We start from the raw sequence: 19441 nt of genomic DNA on the forward strand, positions 1-19441 counted from the left end.
GCCTATGGTTAAACAGCTGTCTTACAGACATAGGGGAGAGAAACAGATTCAGGAGGTGCCAGCACATAGGTGGTTGTAAAAAGCATTTGGAGGAGATCTCCTGGGATGTGAGTGACTAAGTGTCAAATGCAGCAGAGAAATTCTGGAAAAGAAGTGAAAAGTGTCCACCGGATTTGGCAATTTAAAGGTCACTGCTGGCTTTAAGGACAGCACCATGAGTGGAGGGGGTGGTGAGGAAAGAAGGCAGATGGATGTGGGTTGAGAATTACACGTCAAAGTAAAGAAGCTAAAAAATCAAATATACATCGTCCCTTTTTCAAGAAGCTTTACTGAGAAGGGAAGGCGAGATTGGTAGGTCTTCTTTCCCTCCCTCTTTTCTTCCCTGAGGATGGGGAGGTGTGAAGCAAACAAAGTATGTTCTGACTTAAGAAGAGTTAGTTGGGGTAGAGGCTGAAGATACGGGAGAGAGAGAGACGTCTCAGCAGAGACCTAGAGGAAGAATGGGGAGCGATATCAACAGGGTGGGGATGGAGAAAGGACCTCTGAGACAGTCAGGGCTCAAATAACCTAAGTTTTCTTGCTGAAGTAAGGGGGTTGCTCCTCTTTTGAGAGTGAAGGAGATGGTGGTCAGATCAAGCAGTTTACTTATATTTGTTTCCTCAACACAGGAGAAGCTGTGAATGATCTCACCTTTTTTTTTTTAACATCTTTATTGGAGTATAATTGCTTTACAATGGTGTGTTAGTTTCTCCTTTACAACAAAGTGAATCAGTTATACATATACATATGTTCCCATATCTCTTCCCTCTTGCATCTCCCTCCCTTCCACCCTCCCTATCCCACCCCTCTAGGTGGTCACAAACCACCAAGCTGATCTCCCTGTGCTATGCGGCTGCTTCCCACTAGCTATCCACCCTATGTTTGGTAGTGTATATATGTCCATCTCACCTTTTAAAGAGTAATGTTTTTTTCCCTTCGAAGGGAAAAAATGCTGCTTGAATTAAGAGTAAATAAGAAGGTCAAGGCCATGTAAATGCCAAAAGAAGGCTGGCAAATTCCAAGTTCCTCCATCTTTAGGATGGATAGCAATCCTCTTCCTCATAACCCATAAGCAGATTGAGTCCATCGAGAGACTGTATGTGCCACACTCTCAAGTATGAAATGTGTATCTGGGCGTCATGGAGGGTGTACTGGCCATCAAACATCTGGGTTCCCAGTTCTCGTAGCAGCATGACTACCCACACAACGAACTAGAAATGTGCTAGAGAAAACACTTTAGAATTTGAAAACAGTGCCTACCCAAGATGGGAAGTAAGCCTCGGGCTCAAAGTATTTTCCATAGTGCTTATTCCTTTTGAAGTTCCCAAGATCAGCCTGCAGAGCAAAGGCTGCCAGCAGGAAGTAGGCCTCCTCTCGGAGCACACACTGGGAATGAAGAACTTGTTTTCTCAGGTGCCAGTAATAATAGTATCTTGCTGCTCTGTCACTAGGAAAATAAAACAGAACTCACATTTTGATGGAACAATCTAAAGGCATGTAAACAACCCCAATCCTGCTATCCATCTGGTGACAAGAGCTCTCCTGTTCCTGCTCCCTCCTCCCCCTCACTCACTGAAAAGGGGGAGGTTGTAGCTAATACCTGATTGCTGCCTAACTGCTGCTTCACCAAGGTCGCAAGGTGTCAGGACCCCAAGTCAGACTGCCCAGACTGCAAATATAACACTTCCTATAGCCAATAGCATTTGATTCATTCAGATTATGGAAAACAGATCTGAATCATTCCACTCCAATGTGGGATATACTACATTGAACAAGTATTAGAATAGAAGCCTAGGCATCTGTTGTCTGTATTAAAATAATCTTGCTACAATAATGCTGCACACATGACACAAATAAGGACAAATCTGAGGAGACAGTCCTGGCTTGAATGTTATGCTGTCCTTTTTTGTTTTGTTTTTCATCTGAGCACATTACAAATACACTAAGGCCCTTTTCAAAATACTTCTGTTTATATGCCCTACTAGAAAAGAATTTACCTAACTATGAATAGTCTTTTTTTTCCTCTAAGAATGAATCAACTGAAAACTCTCCTTAAATCTTTTTTTTAAAATTAAGTGGCTGTTACTTCATGGGTGTGATTTTATAGGCACATGTTATATGAATCATGATAGTCGTCACAAATGGAAATACTAATAGCGCACTCATTACAATCCACTGAGGTCAGAAATAAATACAGTCCCCATTAAATACACTGAGTAAGAAGTGCTGACTGGGGAAAAATATGGTCAAGCTCCAAAAAATGTCACAGGCAAACAGGACGCCTCTGTGATCAAAGTAAAAATGCAAGAAAAAAGTGTGTGTGTGTGTGTGTGTGTGTGTGTGTGTGTGTGTGTATGTATTTAATGAGTATTTGTCTCCTATTACTTTAGGTCGAATGTTCACCTGAGATTAATAGCTCATTAGTTGATGATAATAAAAACATACGGGTTTACTTTAACCAAGACTGTGTTTAAAAATGAAAAGTTTAAAATTTAAATATAAAGCATTTATGTAATTTTTTTTTTCCCTTATGACTTTTCAGAGCACTTCTTTTTATAATGTTGAGTACACAGTGTTTGGACTAGCTCATCACTGGGGAAAAGGGCAGAAGTATGGGGATCAATTAAACATTCATTAGTCCCAGGGGGCTAATTAGTGGTTAAATAATATATTTTCCTTCTTTCCAGCACATTCCATTCCAATTAAGTAAAGTGAGTAAAAGTTTTATATAAACTGAGAATAACTAGAAAAGTTTCTCTGCTTTAAAAACATTCTTTACAGGCTAATATTTTTTACTTTTTAATTTGCATGTGGCAGTAACATAAACATTAAGAGCAAATCTCAGATGCAACTCATTAGCCACATGTATCTTTGTCCCTTTTAAGTGGAGTTTCTCAAAATTTAAAAATAAATAAGTAAAACACAGAGTTCACATTTCTAGTATTTTCTATCAGCCAACAAAATCGCCTCTGAAAGTCTTCCAGGCCTGAATCCTCCTATACAAATAATAAACTGAGCTTCTAAACTGGGGAATTCTGAGTCTGTATCATGAGCACAGTATTATTCATGCACCTGCCTCCAGAAAAAGAATCAATTACCTGCCCTTGCCAAACTGCATCTAAGATTCTCACAGGATACCTCCACTGGGCGTAATCTTAGCTTTAAAGCTACTGCCAAGAACAGAAGCAAGACCCCAAAAGTGAAAAGAAAACCAGGCTATATAAACACCCATGCATTTTTATAGGATAGAGTTCCTGCTGCTGTTCCACTCCCCACACCATGACCAGAAAAGAATATAATCCATTAACCAACTTTCCACTTTACATGAGTGCTTGTTCTTTCTTAAAGGAAATATCTTTTTGGTGACTGATTTGTTATTGAAAATGTGAGCTGATGAGATTGTTAATATTTTTGCTGATAGTCTAACATTATCACTCATTCATTCAACAAATGTTTATTGAGTGTCTACTGTACCTCTGTTTTAGGGACTGAAGATACATGCGTGTGTAAAAATGTTTTTAAAAAATCCCTGCTCTTTTATATTCTAGCAGGTGTAGACAAACAATAAACACAAGTACTTTATCTGATATGTTAAAGGATGAGTGAGTACTGTAGAAAAATAAAGGTTCGGAATTTCTCCCTGTCCTCATACCTGATCAATCGGCCATTTTCCACATAGTACTGCACTCGGAAGTGGATGATCATAGGGGGTCCAAACTGGTCAATACCCTAAACAAAGACATGGCGTAAAAATCAGGCTGTTTTTAGTTACTTCAAAAGTGGGTTTCAAAAACAACAAATACCATTATTTACAAGTTAGTTTTTAAACACTGAAAGGTTTGATCTACTTCTAATGAGTAGGGGCTTGCAGCGGGTAGACAGTTGTCTCAATTGTCCTAGATGGAAACCAGGTTTATGCGAAAATAGGAAGTTTTATAACTATATCTGATACTCATTCACTGTAATGCCAATGACAACATACGGGAAGATAAAAATAAATGCCAGTGGAAATTTCTAGCTGAGATTCAGCTCCTCTCTCAGCTCTGTCCCCTGTGGTGACCATTTGCTCCTCATTACAATGTTCTGTTCGTCTGACATTCCACATACCAAATGCTAACATGCTGTTTGTTTATTTACACATTCACGTTCCTTACTTTGTAGTTGGCTTTGAAGTAGCCTTCCAGTTTACTCCAAGAATTCTTAAATACAAATTGGTGGATGAGGATTAGACACTGGGGATTATTACTGATTTGCGATGGGGTAATCTTCAAAACACTAGGTAAATTCCCAGTGAATGCTCTCCTATGCAAATGGAAGGCACTGGTTCAATAAAGTAACAAAATATCAAGTGTAAGGATAGTAAAAGTGGATTTTAAAATGACCAATAATTTCTAGACCATCAGTTTTGACAACTAACGTGGCCAAAGAATAGGAACAAATACTTTCTCCTTGCTTTTCATTTCAAAAACATTATCCCAAGATTACTAAAAAGTTATTATCCAATATTATTTTAGCAGATATTCAAAATCTATTGCTACATGCTATAAGCTATTAATACTTCACTAATGTGCTATTTTAGAACTTATAATTCATTTCCCTTTCCCAATCTTTATTGTATAAAGTGTTAAGATATTTTTCTAATAATTAAAATAAACCTTTAAAAAAATCAAAAGAATTTTGCTCATAAATGTAATCTCACCCAAGTGACTTCGTATTGTCGTACCTTGCTGGCCTCTTTCTTCCATTCTTTTGGACAATACTTATAAAGCTTTTGTGACAACTCCATATACACATGTTCATTATCTGCACATTAAAAGAAAAAGGAGACAAGGTGATAAAAGATAGATTTTTTTAAAAGAAAAGAAATGGGTTTTTCAAAAAAGCCTCAAGATTTGTGAATGTACTCTGAATTCACATATTACCAAGAAAACTCAACAGGATATTAAAAGATAAAAGGTTCTGTGGGACAGACATTAATGACAATCTTTATGAATTATTTTGCCTTTGCAATACAGAATACGTCTCGTTAAAAATATGTTAACATTTAGAAGAAATATTAGATTCCAACTCTTAGTTTCTGGGGTCGTTATAACTTACAGTTTAACTTTCAACACTGTGTGTGATACTCGGTTTTAGAAAAACATGCTCTTGTTTGGCTCACAGAGGACTCACCTCATAAGTGCAAAGTAATGAAACATGGCAGAAATACCACCTTAATTGTTATGTAAGAAATTAGAAAATATTGATGAGAACCAACCCATTTCCAAGTGAGGAGCCTGACCCATGTGTTTTGTGAAGAATAGTCTTTAAGACCCATGTGCTTTGTGAAGAGAAGTCTTTTAGACTATTCCTTCTCTGTCTCCTCTGCATAAAACAGCATGAAGAAATGATAAAGCATTACTCGCACTGCCTTTGGGATTGACCTTGTGGGAAGAGGAGAAGAATCTTATGCAAAACAAGAATGAATGCCAAAATATTTCTTCAAGGGAATGATGTTCTTAAGATGAACAGAAAATAAGACTGCTAAAAGACCCATGTAAAAATGATCTAAACGTGAAAACAAACTGGTAAAAAATGTAAAAATTTTCCGATTTCCCAAATGGACTCTTTTAAAGAGAGAGATATTTCATATGAAAAGCCTTCCTATCTTGTACAGTTTTCAATCTTTTTAAAAATGCTCCTTCCTTTTCCTCTAACCATCACTATGGGGGCATGCTCTTGGAAAGCCCTGGATACAAATGTACTCATTCTGGAAGAGAAGTGTGTCTCTTTGACTACTTCAAGGATAACACACTTGACCATGCTGTCACTCATGACTGAATGTTGGAGTTTGACTGGAAAAGTGTCATAAGAGAACAGGAAGGGTAAAGCTACTCTTTGTCTATGAATGGCATACTAAGTCAACCAGTTTGGACAAAACGGGTAAGGAAGAGGTCCCCAAAACAAGAGGATGCTACTAAAATCCACTTATCAAGTCAACTAAAACTATCTCCCATCTCTCTTATGTTACCAATTAAACATGAAATGGACAAGATCAGACAACCTTCCTGTTGAATCTGATTTGTGTTTGGCTTGAGTTCCTGTCTGAAGAAGCAACATAATGAATAGAACAGACTGTTCACCATAATGGCACGTACATATTTTTTAAAACTATCACTGTGTCTCTACCATCTGACAGTTTGACCAGAGCTTTGTACTTCAGGAATTCTCAAGCACACATCAATCCTGAAAACAGGTGTAACAGTGATTTCCATTTGACCTGAGAGAAAGCTGAAATGGAGAGAAGTCAAGGGATATGTCTAAAGCCACACAGCTAGCTAGTGGTAGAAACAAAATCAGAACCAGGTCATCTGATTCCTGTTCCAATGTTTTTTTGCCATCCTGCAATCTCTCTTTTAAAAAGGACATCTGAAAAACTCTTATTTTGAAACCTAAGGAAGCTGTAAACTGTTTTTATGAGATTGACTTGTTCAACAACAAAGATCAACAGTCTGGCTGTAGCTGTAGTAAGAAGAATTAACTCTGAGTACAAAATAGAAGTAAGGTTATTTAGAATCTGTAGGGCATCTTATACCCCCAGACCCTTCCTTGAAAGAATGACTGAGGTGTGTACTAATACAAGGATAGAGCTGAGCATTTGTGTTTTTATTGCTTTCAGTACCACAGGAAGAAACTGAAGAGCAAATGGTTGGTTCCTCACTTCCTGCTCCATGCTCTCTGGCCTCTCCAGAGCTGTCTTTTTAGACAACTGAAAACTGCTCACATTTTGGAGCTGAACTTGTTGATCAGTTGATCATGATATACTTTCCAACACGGCAGACCTAAGCATTTTATGGTACTAACCATATTCTCAAGATATCATAAGCCTTTAAATTGAAACCAATTCCAGTAGTAGAAAATAATTCATATCCAAATATAAAATATAGATAAATTTCACAAAAAAAAGTCTCCTTGGAAAACTGAGCAAAGATTTGAAAGGTTTTTGGCATCTAGAAGACTAACTTAGAGAAATCTTAAAATATGATTTGAAAGAAGAACGTTTTAAGGAATGGCTGCACTTAAACCCTGGGAACTTAACTCTAACTAAGGTGTTATTGGCAGAGAAAGCTAATATGGAGCCCTTTGCTTAAAAATCTTTTCCACATGAAGTATACAGAAGAAACTGATCCCATATCTCCAAGTCCTGTGTTCTGACTGGAAAAAAGAGAAGGGGTAAGGAAGGAAAAACAGAAAATAATAGTAAACTAATAGATCACTTTGTTATACTATATATTCAACATCAAGAGAACTTGAATAGAGGAAAGTCAGTTTTATTATGTCTAAATGTCTTTTAATGTTAAAAATTATAAAACAAATTAAATTACAAAAACATCCAATTTCCTACTAGCGTCAGCTGCTCCCCAAGTGCAAAGAAACAAAAATCAAGCTTAGTTCATTAAAACATAAAAGAGCAAACACATAAAACCCAGACTCCTAAACAGGAACCAATTTTTAAGTTCAAACCATAATAAATTCATGACCTAAAATTCTGAACTTGTAAGAAATACAGAACAGTACTCATATTAAAATATGAGTACTAGATTAAAAATCATGATCAGTTTATGGGTATTTTGACAATCATAATTACATAACAATATGCTCAATTTAAGTTACAGCTATAAAATGTCATTTCCTCAGGGACAGTTGGCTAACTCCATCAGAGATGGGATTGAGACTTACTTTGTATAACACTGAGTCCAAAGAGGTGACAGTCCTTTAGCCTGAGTAGGTCACACACCTGGACCAGCAACTGGTGACACAGAATTTTAACCTACAGGAAAAAACAAACACACATTTAAGACAACAGTTCAGCCAAGTCCAGACAGTGAGCCACAATCAGGCAATGTAATGCATCCTAAATACATGCCTTGAAGGGACAAGCTGACACTAGCAAAACAACAGCTGGTTTATGGAAATCACTTTAATCTGCAGCTGTGTTTCAATAATGATGATCACAATTCAAATTTCTACAACCTGGTAATAAAGTACCACTGCAATCTTGTACAAGACTCATAAATCTTAGGATACATGGACAAGGCCTTACTCTATAGCCATGGTGCATGATAAATATGTATTTCTGAAGGAACCCCAAATAGCCTAATCAGATTATCAAAATTATTAATTTGGCAAGTATCTTTACAAGGAAAGTTTTCCTCTTGATGGTCTAAACAAAATGCTCACATACTGCACAATGAGTGAATACCTAGCTTTTATTTACTTTAATAATTGACACATCTTGTAAGTACCTAAACCAGGTTCTTTTTCTGAGTCCTAGTATAATTCAAACATAATAAAACCATATTAATTTGGAACTCTGGGGTTAAGTTATTCTGAAAAGTCACATGTTGAACGATAACAGTCTTTAAAAGATACAGTTCTAATGATTTTTCAAATGTTTAATGAAGTGTTTTGGGAGACAATAATTCTAATGAGTCTGCCTTGTTGAATTCAGAACCAGTAAAGCTTATTAGTGTTGGAATTGACACTAAGAGACCACGTGGGTCAATTTCTTCATCTGATAGAAGTAGAAAAGAAAATCCAGACAGCTTGCAGTCATGTAGCTAGTAGTGGCAGAGGCAGCAACTCACACCTTTGCTCATTTGTGTTATTACAATATTTTTGTATGTGTATATTAATAAAATATGTGCAACATGACAGTTTATCATTCTAGGTACATATATTATGTGGTATTTCCCCATGTATTTGTAATATTAACTTGCAACTTCTTTCTTCAACAGTGATGACAGTTACAGTTTTAATGATTACAAATTCTAAATTAGTTAACTCTGAATTAATGACCTCTTATCATACCTTAATATGTAACTCAGACTCAGAAAATAAACCATGTTGAGATCTCTTGACAATTGAAAGCCAAACAATTCAAAATGGTGACAATGTCAACTGGAGTAAGAAAAATAGGTTTACAGCTCTTTTCCACATTCACTATTAAATGGCAAATAATCTGAAGCACCTTATCCACTAGAAAGTGCAAAAAGTATTTATGTAAGGCCAGAGAGTACCACCTAGGATGTTTTAGAAGTTATAGGAACTCAGTGAAGCTGGGACAATGTTTTATTTTACATTCGGGGTATACAGCAGGCACTCAGTAAATGTCTGATGAATGAAAGCCAGAGATCTGATTTTCCTGTGGGCTCCTCACCTTCCTTCTGTTCCATGACTACAGACTACTCTCTGACCCACTGAGCAGATCATTTAGTAATGCGCCATGTAAGAATTTAGGGAAAATGTATCAATACAAATCCACCAACACCACTGGGGGAATACATTTGCCAATAGGAAATCAGTATCATCTTCGTTCACTAAAAAGACTTTGGATTTGAGTTCTGTATTACTGTGATTCCACTTTACAAATAAGCTTAAATAAAGAAAATGATGAAGTAATGGAAAAAGTGTCTAATGTTAAATAAAATTGAATTAGATACTACAAATTTGAGACTTCAGATGTCATATAGTCTAGGACTTCTTTAATCTTTAGTTTTGACTGTATTTTTAAATGTCATGGGACTTCCCTGGTGGCACAGTGGTTAAGAATCTGCCTGCCAATGCAGGGGACATGGGTTCGAGCCCTGGTCCAGGAAGATCCCACATGCCGCAGAGCAACTAAGCCCGTGTGCCACAACAACTGAACCTGCGCTCTAGAGGCTGTGAGCCACAACTACTGAGCCCACATGCCACAACTACTGGAGCCCGCGTGCCTAGAGCCCATGCTCCACAACAAGAGAAGCCACTGCAATGAGAAGCCCGCACACTGCAATGAAGAGTAGCCCCCGCTCGATGCAACTAGAAAAAGCCCGCACACAGCAACGAAGACCCAGTGCAGCCAAAAATTAATTAATTAATCAATTAATTTTAAAAATAAAATAAAATAAAATGTCATATACAAAGCACTCTGGGTAAAACGTGATAAAACGTTAAAAGAAAAATTCCAAACCACACGGTGTAGGCAAAATGAACTATGTTGTAACTTTGTGTAACTGCTGTTCAAATAATGCTGTGCATTTCCTCCACACATCCTATATAATTATTATTGTTCCGCTAGTTTAAATCAAGTATTTGGAGCCTAACTGATAAAGCTCTTTAACAACTATTAAGGAAATAACAATGTTCTTGTTTAAAAACTGTAATTAAGTAAGGCTGTGGCTCTGAAGTCTTACCGCTGTGAAAACAAACTTGAGATTTTTGCATTTGCATATTATGAGTCTTTAAGGCTACAGTTTAGCTGATTGTGAAATTTTTCAAGTTCTTTAATCTTCAGGAGCAATGGGAACTTTAAAAAGTGCCATAGAGTATGAGGTATTAAGAATGAAAGCATTATCTAAAAATATACTCTATATGGAACTTTCTAATAAAAACAGCATTTGATTCTCAATGTCAATGGTTTGATATTGAGCAAGAATGTTTAAAATACGCTCCAGAAAAAGAACTGTTCACTCTCTTCTCAGTGAAGAGGTGTAACCTCTTACCCATAATTTATATCACTCAAAAATTCTGTGGCTCCTACATTTACCATCATTTGATTTCCAAAAATTTCCAAGTTCCCATATTTATTATCTGATGATTAAAATCATTTAGAACAGTCCCTATTAGTTTAACTCATGGAGAATTAAAAATAACCAGGGCTTCCCTGGTGGCGCAGTGGTTGGGAATCCGCCTGCTGATGCAGGGGACACGGGTTCGTGCCCCGGTCTGGGAGGATCCCATGTGCCGCGGAGCGGCTGGGCCCGTGAGCCATGGCCGCTGAGCCTGTGCGTCCGGAGCCTGTGCTCTGCAACGGGAGAGGCCACAACAGTGAGAGGCCCACGTACCACCAAAAAAAAAAAAAAAAAAGACCAAAACACTACATTTACCCCACATGCAGAAAGGCAACATTCTATCAACTACATTTGTCAGGGAACAAACTTTCTTTGTTTAAAAAAATGTTTAGAAATGATTTTAAAAATGAGACCATTAATGAAATAGTTTTGTTACAGTTAATTTGTTCTACCACAACTCTACAAATATCAGCTGCTATTTTCCAAAGACAAAAATAACACTTTGTAGAACACGACAGGCCTTCGGCTGCCCTGAGTTGGCTTTCTAGCAAGGAGAGGCCTCCATACTACTTAACCCAGCTCCTCCTTCTCCCTCCTTTGGTCCAACAGCTTGCTTGCTAATGAGGAGTCGGGACATGGCAGGGCCATCTACGGACCCTGGAATAAGAACAGGTCTACGTGGGATTCAAACTCCACAGCTACTACTTGGGACTCAGACTCCACAGCTGAGTTTCATTAACAGTGAGAACACAGCTCAAAGAAATGAAAACAAGTGTTACTCTATTAAGTGCTCATTCACTGAGCAATTCCCAGGTACCAGGCACTGCAATAAGCATTTATGTATGTTATGTCTTTATAACCTCACACTGTCCCTGTGAAGAGAGTAAGATTATCTCCACTTTATAAAAGAGGAAACCGAAGCAAAAAAACTAACTTGCCCAAGATTGCTGAGTAAATTGTGAAGTACAGATTTCCACCTACATCCCCATGTCCTACCCTAGACTTACTAGATCAGCATCTCCAAGGAGGGGAGTCCAATAGTCTGGATATTTAACAAGCTCTCCAAATAATTCTGATGGACATCAAGTTGTAAAATCACTGATCTACAGGAACGAATGGACTGGCTATCTGCCAGTCTGTTCTCTGTAATTATCTTCCTCAGCTAAGATTTTAGTACAAATTAATTTCTTAGAAAATTATAGTCAGCTCCTAGTATTCCTCATGAAGTCAGATTAGTCTTTCTTCTAACTTACCTGAGATCAGTAAGGTTTTGTCCCATATCCTGTATATGTGTATACACACACATGAACACATGTATACACATTCCACCAGGTGAAAAGACAGAAATGGAATGGAGAGAAGTTTCTTAAGTGCTTATGCTTATATTTATGTATATTTTAAAAATTTAATTTATATGTTTTTATATAACTGTATAAAAGAACTCAAACAGCATATTCATGTATACATGTAAATTACATTTTGATATATTCTGACAGTGCCCATACTGACAAAGAATGATAATGTTGCCAAAAATAACAGCCTATCACTTCACAAAACCAAAACAACTTCAGGTACCCTGAGTAGAAATGTAGCTAATCAATAGAATTTCTGCCTAACGGATTGATAAAGTTCATTCAATAGGCAGGTTTGATGCTCAGACAATTCCTGTGAGCAAAAACAAGGTTACATTAGTAAATCAAGAAACTGTGGTGACTGACAGAATAAAACCAAAATAATTATGGTAATAAGCAGAACCTTTTCCTATTTAAACTTTTAATGGAGCTATTTAAATGTCATATAGCATCATTATAACATTTAGAAATATTCTTTTATACAGCAATTGGGTTAAAAATATAGTCACATATAGCAAAGAAAACTAATTCAAGGCATGCACTAAGGCAATTTTTTCCTTAATTCCATCAGAATACAATCAGTGAAAGAATATGAAAGTTGATAATAGGGAGAGGGGTTGAAAAATGCTAGGCATGATTGTGGTTACATAAAACTGTTTGACAGTCTCTACCAAAGCTAATCATATGTGTACTTCATGATTCACAATCCACTGTCGGGTATAAGCTCAGAAATGTATACATATGTGCATATACATAAAATGTTCCAAATAGTTTCATTTGTAACAGCCCCAAACTTAAAATAACCCAATATCTATCAATAATAGTTGGAAAAGAAACTGGGCATATTCATACAATGAAATATTATACAATAATGAAAAAGGAATTACTGTCACATGTGATAGAATGGATGACTTTCACAGGCCAAATGTTGAGTACATAAAATATACCCAGATATAAAAGTGAGCATATCACACAATTTTATCTGCATGAAGTTCAGAAACAAGAAAATTACTCCATGGTGATAGACGTGGGAATAGTTATTTCGCTTGGGTGGAGATTACTGACTAGGAGGGATCACAAAAGATCTTTCTGGCGTACTAGAAGTCTACTATATCTCAAGCTGGATGACGGTTACATGGATGTATACACTTGTAAAAATTCACTGAGTTGCTCACTTAAGATTCCTATACTTCACTGTAAGTAAATTATAAGCCAACTTTAAAAGTAAAAAATTTAAAAAAGTATCATATTCCTCAATGTCCAGGTTAACTGAAAGAGTTAATTCCAACTCATGAACCATAAGCAATAGTTTAGTACTCAAATACACAGCCTATTCTTGAAATTAGCTAGACTTAGGCTACAGGTTACTATTAAAACAATGATCAAGTGCATGTTAAAAAGCTAGCAATTATGTATTACCATTTCACGTGTGTAGGTGACAATTCAAAAGTATTTAAAAAGCAAACCAGATATCCATAAAATATTTCAATAAAGGTTTAAAAATAGCAAAGTGTTCATTTTTCTATAGTATAATAAACAAAATTCTCTTATTTTACCAGACAAGAGAATGCTGAAACCAGCTGAACTTAAGCCACAATTCAAAGTTTATACCTGTGTAGACCACTTTAATACCCCAATTCTCCCACATTATTAATGGTCTCATTCTGTAATGATTTCATCCTTAGCCAAGTCATAATTTGAATGACTCAATGGTCACTGGTGGGAACATCATCATTTAAACATTTCTAAAGTGGGATCTACTCACATTTATGATGATGTTCAGAGATTCATCGTTGGGAAGGAAAATACACACACTCCGGCGGTCTTGCATGACTCTGTTGTTATGGAAGTTCAATTTGTTCATTGTGTTGTGGGCTCTCTAGTGATCAGGGCTGGGCTCCGAGTCCTCGGCAATTCCTCTGGTTCCGAGCACTCCAAAGCCAAACTCTGCTCCTCATCACACGCCCTACAGAAGAAGCATCATGACGTTCGACTATGTGGGTTTCATAGCTGTAAAAAAAGCCCCAAAGGAGGCTGTGAATAAAGGCTGTAAGGTTGGTGAGGACAGAGAGGAGGAGGGAGACGAGGAGAGGATCAGCAGCACGACTAGTCTTGTTGGCGCAGGTACAGCACGTCTCACAGTGAGGGCTCCCTCTCTTCATCAATGAGAATGCACAGAAACGTACTCTGTGCTTTGCCCGCTATCAAGTGTTTTAAAACTTTCAGGGACTTCCCTGGGGGTCCAGTGGTAAAGAATCCGCCTTCCAATGCAGGAGACACGGGTTCGATCCCTGGTCAGGGAACTAAGGTTCCACATGCCGCAGGGCAACTAAGCTCGCGCGCCACAACTACTGAGCTCACATGCCTCAACGAGAGAGTTTGCGTACCGCAAACTGCAGAGCCCATGTGCCCTGGAGACGGCGTGCCTCAACTACAGAGCCCATGCACCCTGGAGTGGGCATGCCACAGCTAGAGAGAGAAAACCCGCAGGACACAACTAGAGAGAAGGCTGAGAGCCATAATGAAAGACCCCAAATGTCTCAAATGAAGATCCCGTGCACTGCAACTAAGACCCAACACAACCAAAAAAATAAATAAATAAAATAACTATTAAAAAAACTTTAATTCAGTCATGAATTAAACATAAACCCTCTACATTTAAGGCAGTATTGTGTACTACAGGGCTCAAAGAAGCAGAAGCCTGCCTTTGAGAAGTTTCCAGTCTCACATGGGAGAAAATGAAGGGTTCTGGAATAAACAAACAAAATGACAAAATTGCAACAACAACAAAATTATCAATCTCTTTCTTTTTTCTTCCATTACAATCAAACTCAAATAAATGTCCTGGCTCTCACATTATATTCCTTCTTCAACCACTGAGGTCTGGCTTCCACTTCCTTCTCTTCACCAGCATGGCTTTGCTACAGGAAGCCAGTGATCTCTAGACCATCAAGAGAATCCATAGGATTCATTTTGATTCATCTCTCTATGTACAACACTTACTGAGCTTGTTAAGCCCTCCTTACAACTTTTTTCTTCCTGAGTTTTTATGGTGCTGCTCTCTCTTCTGATTCTCTAAGCTGACAATGCAAACTTAATTTTTCAATATGTTATTTCACCAACCAGTTAATACACAGAAATAACATGACTGTATAAATATATTTGTATACCGTGGATTTTGGATACCTCTCATATGTAATCAGTTTATTAAACTATGTCATTTTATTTTTTAACTTCTCTCAGATTTTCAGTGTATAGAACTTTGTTTGCAAGTAATGAAGACTTTATCTCCAATTTTCAATAATCACACTTTTATTTCTGTTTCATGTCTCTTTGCATTGGCAAGACCTTGAAGAATAATTTTAAAACAATGGTGGATATTTCCTATTTTTAATGAATGTGTCTAGTGTTTCATATATTATTGCTAATATAACACTATTCAACCAAGGTATGTTAAGACTATTTATCTGTCAAACCATTAGTAATTATTTATATTGTTCCTTTACAGCTACATTTGTAGGATATGTAGGAATTTCCAGGCAGAAAGTATAACCATACAGTTTTAATAGAAGAGCTACTATCACTGCTGACATAAATCAAAGCATACATGAGGCTTATTTGCTTAAGGTTCAATGTCCATCTGTTATCAGCAGGAAGACGGGACAGAATATATTCTTAGATGGCACCATGAGTAAATATAAACTAGTATTTCTTTTTAAAGTATGAATGAAATACCATCCATAAGGGAGCTACTCAAACTAAGTAAAGACATATACAGTAAGTATTTCCTTATTAGGAAGGTGACCAAAAGCCCCTTAGGAGTATTCTGCTTTTCTTAAAGCATAATAGCAATTGTTTCACATTAGGTTGTAGCCAGTACATCACCCTACAGGGTCACCAGAGGTCAGTGCTATAGTTCTCTCCAGTATGGGATGGTTAGCCCACGTGTTCTACGATCACAAACTAACTACACTCCAAATCCAATTGTCCATCTGCAGAATGCACACTTTTAGTTTAACAGTTCTGATGCACCAATTGGAGGACCAGTGTCAGCTGCATCAGAATCGCCTAGGTGTTTGTAATAAATACAGAATCCTGAGCACAGTGACATTGCTACTGACTCATAATCTCCAGGGTCAGGGCCCAGGAATCTTAATCTTTTAAAAAAAGTTCCCCAAGTATTTCTGATATGCAGTCACATATGGAAACAACACTTTAGCTAACAGAAAGAAGTTGCTGAGCAGAGGGCTGGATATAACACCTTCATAGAAGACACTGGGAAAATATCTTGAGGTACAGAATTAGGGATAAGCAACTATGTGAAATATAGCACACATCATGACTATAACTAAAAAAACAGTCCTCAACATTTTCAAAGGTATGAATTCCTAAATCAGGTCAAATGTGTGTACTCAGAATGTTTTCCTAAAAAATGTTAACTAGGTGAGGAAACAGGATATCCTGTATACCCTCTCTTAGCAATTCAGAAAGCATTGAAGGCTCTGAGAAGTCCTATGGGCAACTTCTTAAATTTAACTTAATAATTCTCAAACTTACTTGGGCACAGAATCTCCCCCCTCCCCACAAGAAAAATCTATTAAGGTCCTGTAGAATAATATTCTCAGGCACACCACCTGAGAAATACAGTTCTGAAACAATTTCATTGTCAAATATTATATCTCATGGCAAAATTTTTCCCTATGAATTGATATATTCCAACATTTAGGCCTCCTCTCTGACATTAAAATTTTTTCAAGAAATTATAAGCTATGATTAAATGTAACTTGTTTTGTCACAGCTTACCCCCTCCCCATATCCTCAAGTGAGAGAGTGGCATGGACATATATACACTACCAAAAGTAGGGTGGATAGCTAGTGGGAAGCAGCCGCATGGCACAGGGAGATCAGCTCGGTGCTTTGTGACCACGTAGAGGGGTGGGATAGGGAGGGTAGGAGGCAGGGAGACACAAGAGGGAAGAGATATGGGAACATATGTATATGTATAACTGATTCACTTTGTTGTAAAGCAGAAACTAATACATCATTGTAAAGCAATTATACTCCAATAAAGATGTTAAAAAAAAAAAACAAAATGTAACTTGTTTAAATTCAAACCCTTAAATGATATTAATCTCAGTATAATTATTCAAATCTATACTTCAAATTGAGTTACTCATATAATTTTCCATTTCTAATTAAACTAATTAAAGGGGGATAATTCTACTGAACTAATTTCTAGAATTTAAAAACTAAACTAGGGAAAAATACCTTCTGAGTTTTGGGATGTTTCCAGAGCCTCATTAAAATAATTTTAAAATTTCGTGGATATGATTTTTATTTACGAATTTGTTTATGGTTCAGATAGTGCAGTATTAAAAGAAAAGACTAGAAGGGGATTATTGAAGAAAATTTAATAAAAGCAGAGTCTTTAAGAAGTGGTGTTGCTTCATTGCTGCTTTTTCTGCTTTGAGGATAGCAGACTAGAAAAGCCCTGAAGGAGAGATAGCATTAAGATTTTACTTTACGCAGGCCTGCATTAAAGCTGATTAAAAGGTTCCACTGAAATAGCAAAATACCCATATCTCTAATGTGCTTCAGTATAAGATTTAATCTTAAATTGGAGAGTCCTGGGGGAAAGAATTCGACTAAATTTAAACTAATTTTAATCATAGAATTTAGCCTCTGAGCCATTGGCTACTTATTCTATATCCTAGGCTAAATCCCAACTCAGTCCCAGGAGGGCAATTTCCTACTCCAGAGCAGCCCTTGTCTGTTCAATCATCTTGGGATAGATTACCTATGAAGAACAAACCATGTTATAGTACCATATTTCCCAGGCAACAACAAAACAGCTTAGATACTGATCAAATCCCATCCTGCCATCTTTACAAACACCCAACTTACAAATAAAATGTTAAGCTATAAGATTTCCCCACTTGAATTTTAAACCCACATTATTGTAAATTCCTTACTTTCTGATAAGCCCCATTGATTACAAGTTACTTCATTTCTTTTAAGAATCAGGAAGCTACCACCTAGTAAGGACATTCAATATTGATCTTCATTTTTTAGAAATTATTGGATGTAGCCTTTAAAACTGGGTCACCCTGGAATAAAAGTATGGGCTTTAGTTCATTATAATGTATCAATGCTGGTTCATTACAAATGTTCCACACTCATGTAAGAGGTTAACAACAGGGAAAGTGGGTACCTGTGGGGTACAGAGGAACTCTGTGCTATCTTTGTAACTCCTGTATATCTAAACTTATTCTAAAGTTAAAAAGTTCATTAAAAAAAAAAAACCTAGGTCACCAGAAACTTCCTACCCATACAATATGTATAGTCTCACTTTGAATGGAGGCAAAGGAGGATTCTCAATTTTGAGATTGTCACCCTACAAAAAGTGAACAGGTAGTTAATTTGATAAGAAAATTACTATAATGCAAGCATGGCTAATAGGCATATTTCAACAGTCAATAAGGTATCTCTATTACCTAACAAAAATAAGGTAAACATTATCTTGAAAAACTGGATTGCAGAGCCCTATCTTTTAATTTAATCACTACACATTAATGAAACTCAAGTTATACACACAGCACTGTAGTATTTACTTGGTGAAAAGCAGAACACAAAAGCAATAGAAGATGTGCCCTTATACCCATGAATTCACCATCTAGTTAGGGATATGACAGGGCCAAGATGCTTAAGATGATGACATTGTCCCTGCTTCCCAAGAGCACACAGACTCCAATGGGCATTTCTTATGAAAAGACATAACAGATGACAGCATTAGGTATATGAATACTGTAGCTAAGATCATTTTAGAACAAAAGGACATGGTCTTTTAATGAATGGTATCCTAAAAGTGAAACCAAAATGCCTTTGGTAAAATTAGTTGGCTTGTTGTTGTTCACTTATTCATTCATTCAGCATATATGCATTAAACACCTACTATGTGTCACGTGTTGTTTTAAGTGCTGAGTACACAGCAATGAACAAAATAAATATTCCACTCTAATGAAGACAGACAATAATAACGTAGATGGTGACATGTACTATGAAAAAAAAATAAACCCAGAGTAGGTGAGAGAGTTGATGAAGATAATGTGGTAGTGTGGACTGCTATTTCATACACGGTAACCAGGGGAAGCATCTCTGACAAGTTGATGTTTTAGCAGATACCAGAACTAAGAGAGGGATGTAATTTATTCCCTCCCTCCCTTCTTCCTTTCCTTCCTTATTTCCTTTCATCCATCCACCCATCCCAGGGAAGAGTTTTCCAAGTAGAGGGACAGTAAATGCCAAGGCTCACTTACTCTTGAGAAAAGGTAAACTAATAGCACTAATTATAGCTAACATTTACTTACTATGTGCCAAGTGCTGATGTTTAGTACTTATGGTATATTAAAGAAAACTGAAAACTCTTTGCCATGCTTCCCATGGAGAGGCAGGATCTGT

General features: G+C 36.9%; 1 protein-coding gene across 4 annotated transcripts in view; it reads right to left on the minus strand.

The window, feature by feature from the left end:
* FRMD6 (FERM domain containing 6) overlaps positions 1–19441 on the minus strand; it is a 75444-nt gene that overhangs the window by 22094 nt on the left and 33909 nt on the right. The window contains exons 2-6 of one of the 4 annotated variants that reach the window (XM_067028476.1): positions 13749–13949; positions 7759–7849; positions 4763–4842; positions 3692–3768; positions 1300–1486 (exon numbers count right to left, since the gene is read on the minus strand). In XM_067028476.1, coding sequence (XP_066884577.1) covers positions 1300–1486; positions 3692–3768; positions 4763–4842; positions 7759–7849; positions 13749–13847 — 534 coding nt within the window. In that variant the 5' untranslated portion in view covers positions 13848–13949. Of the gene's footprint in view, positions 1–1299; positions 1487–3691; positions 3769–4738; positions 4843–7758; positions 7850–13748; positions 13994–19441 lie in introns of all 4 variants that reach the window. The other 3 variants (XM_059057169.2, XM_059057170.2, XM_067028475.1) reach the window with 3 other exon arrangements.

This window comes from Kogia breviceps, chromosome 3, assembly GCF_026419965.1.
Source record: "Kogia breviceps isolate mKogBre1 chromosome 3, mKogBre1 haplotype 1, whole genome shotgun sequence".
NCBI lineage: Eukaryota > Metazoa > Chordata > Mammalia > Artiodactyla > Physeteridae > Kogia > Kogia breviceps.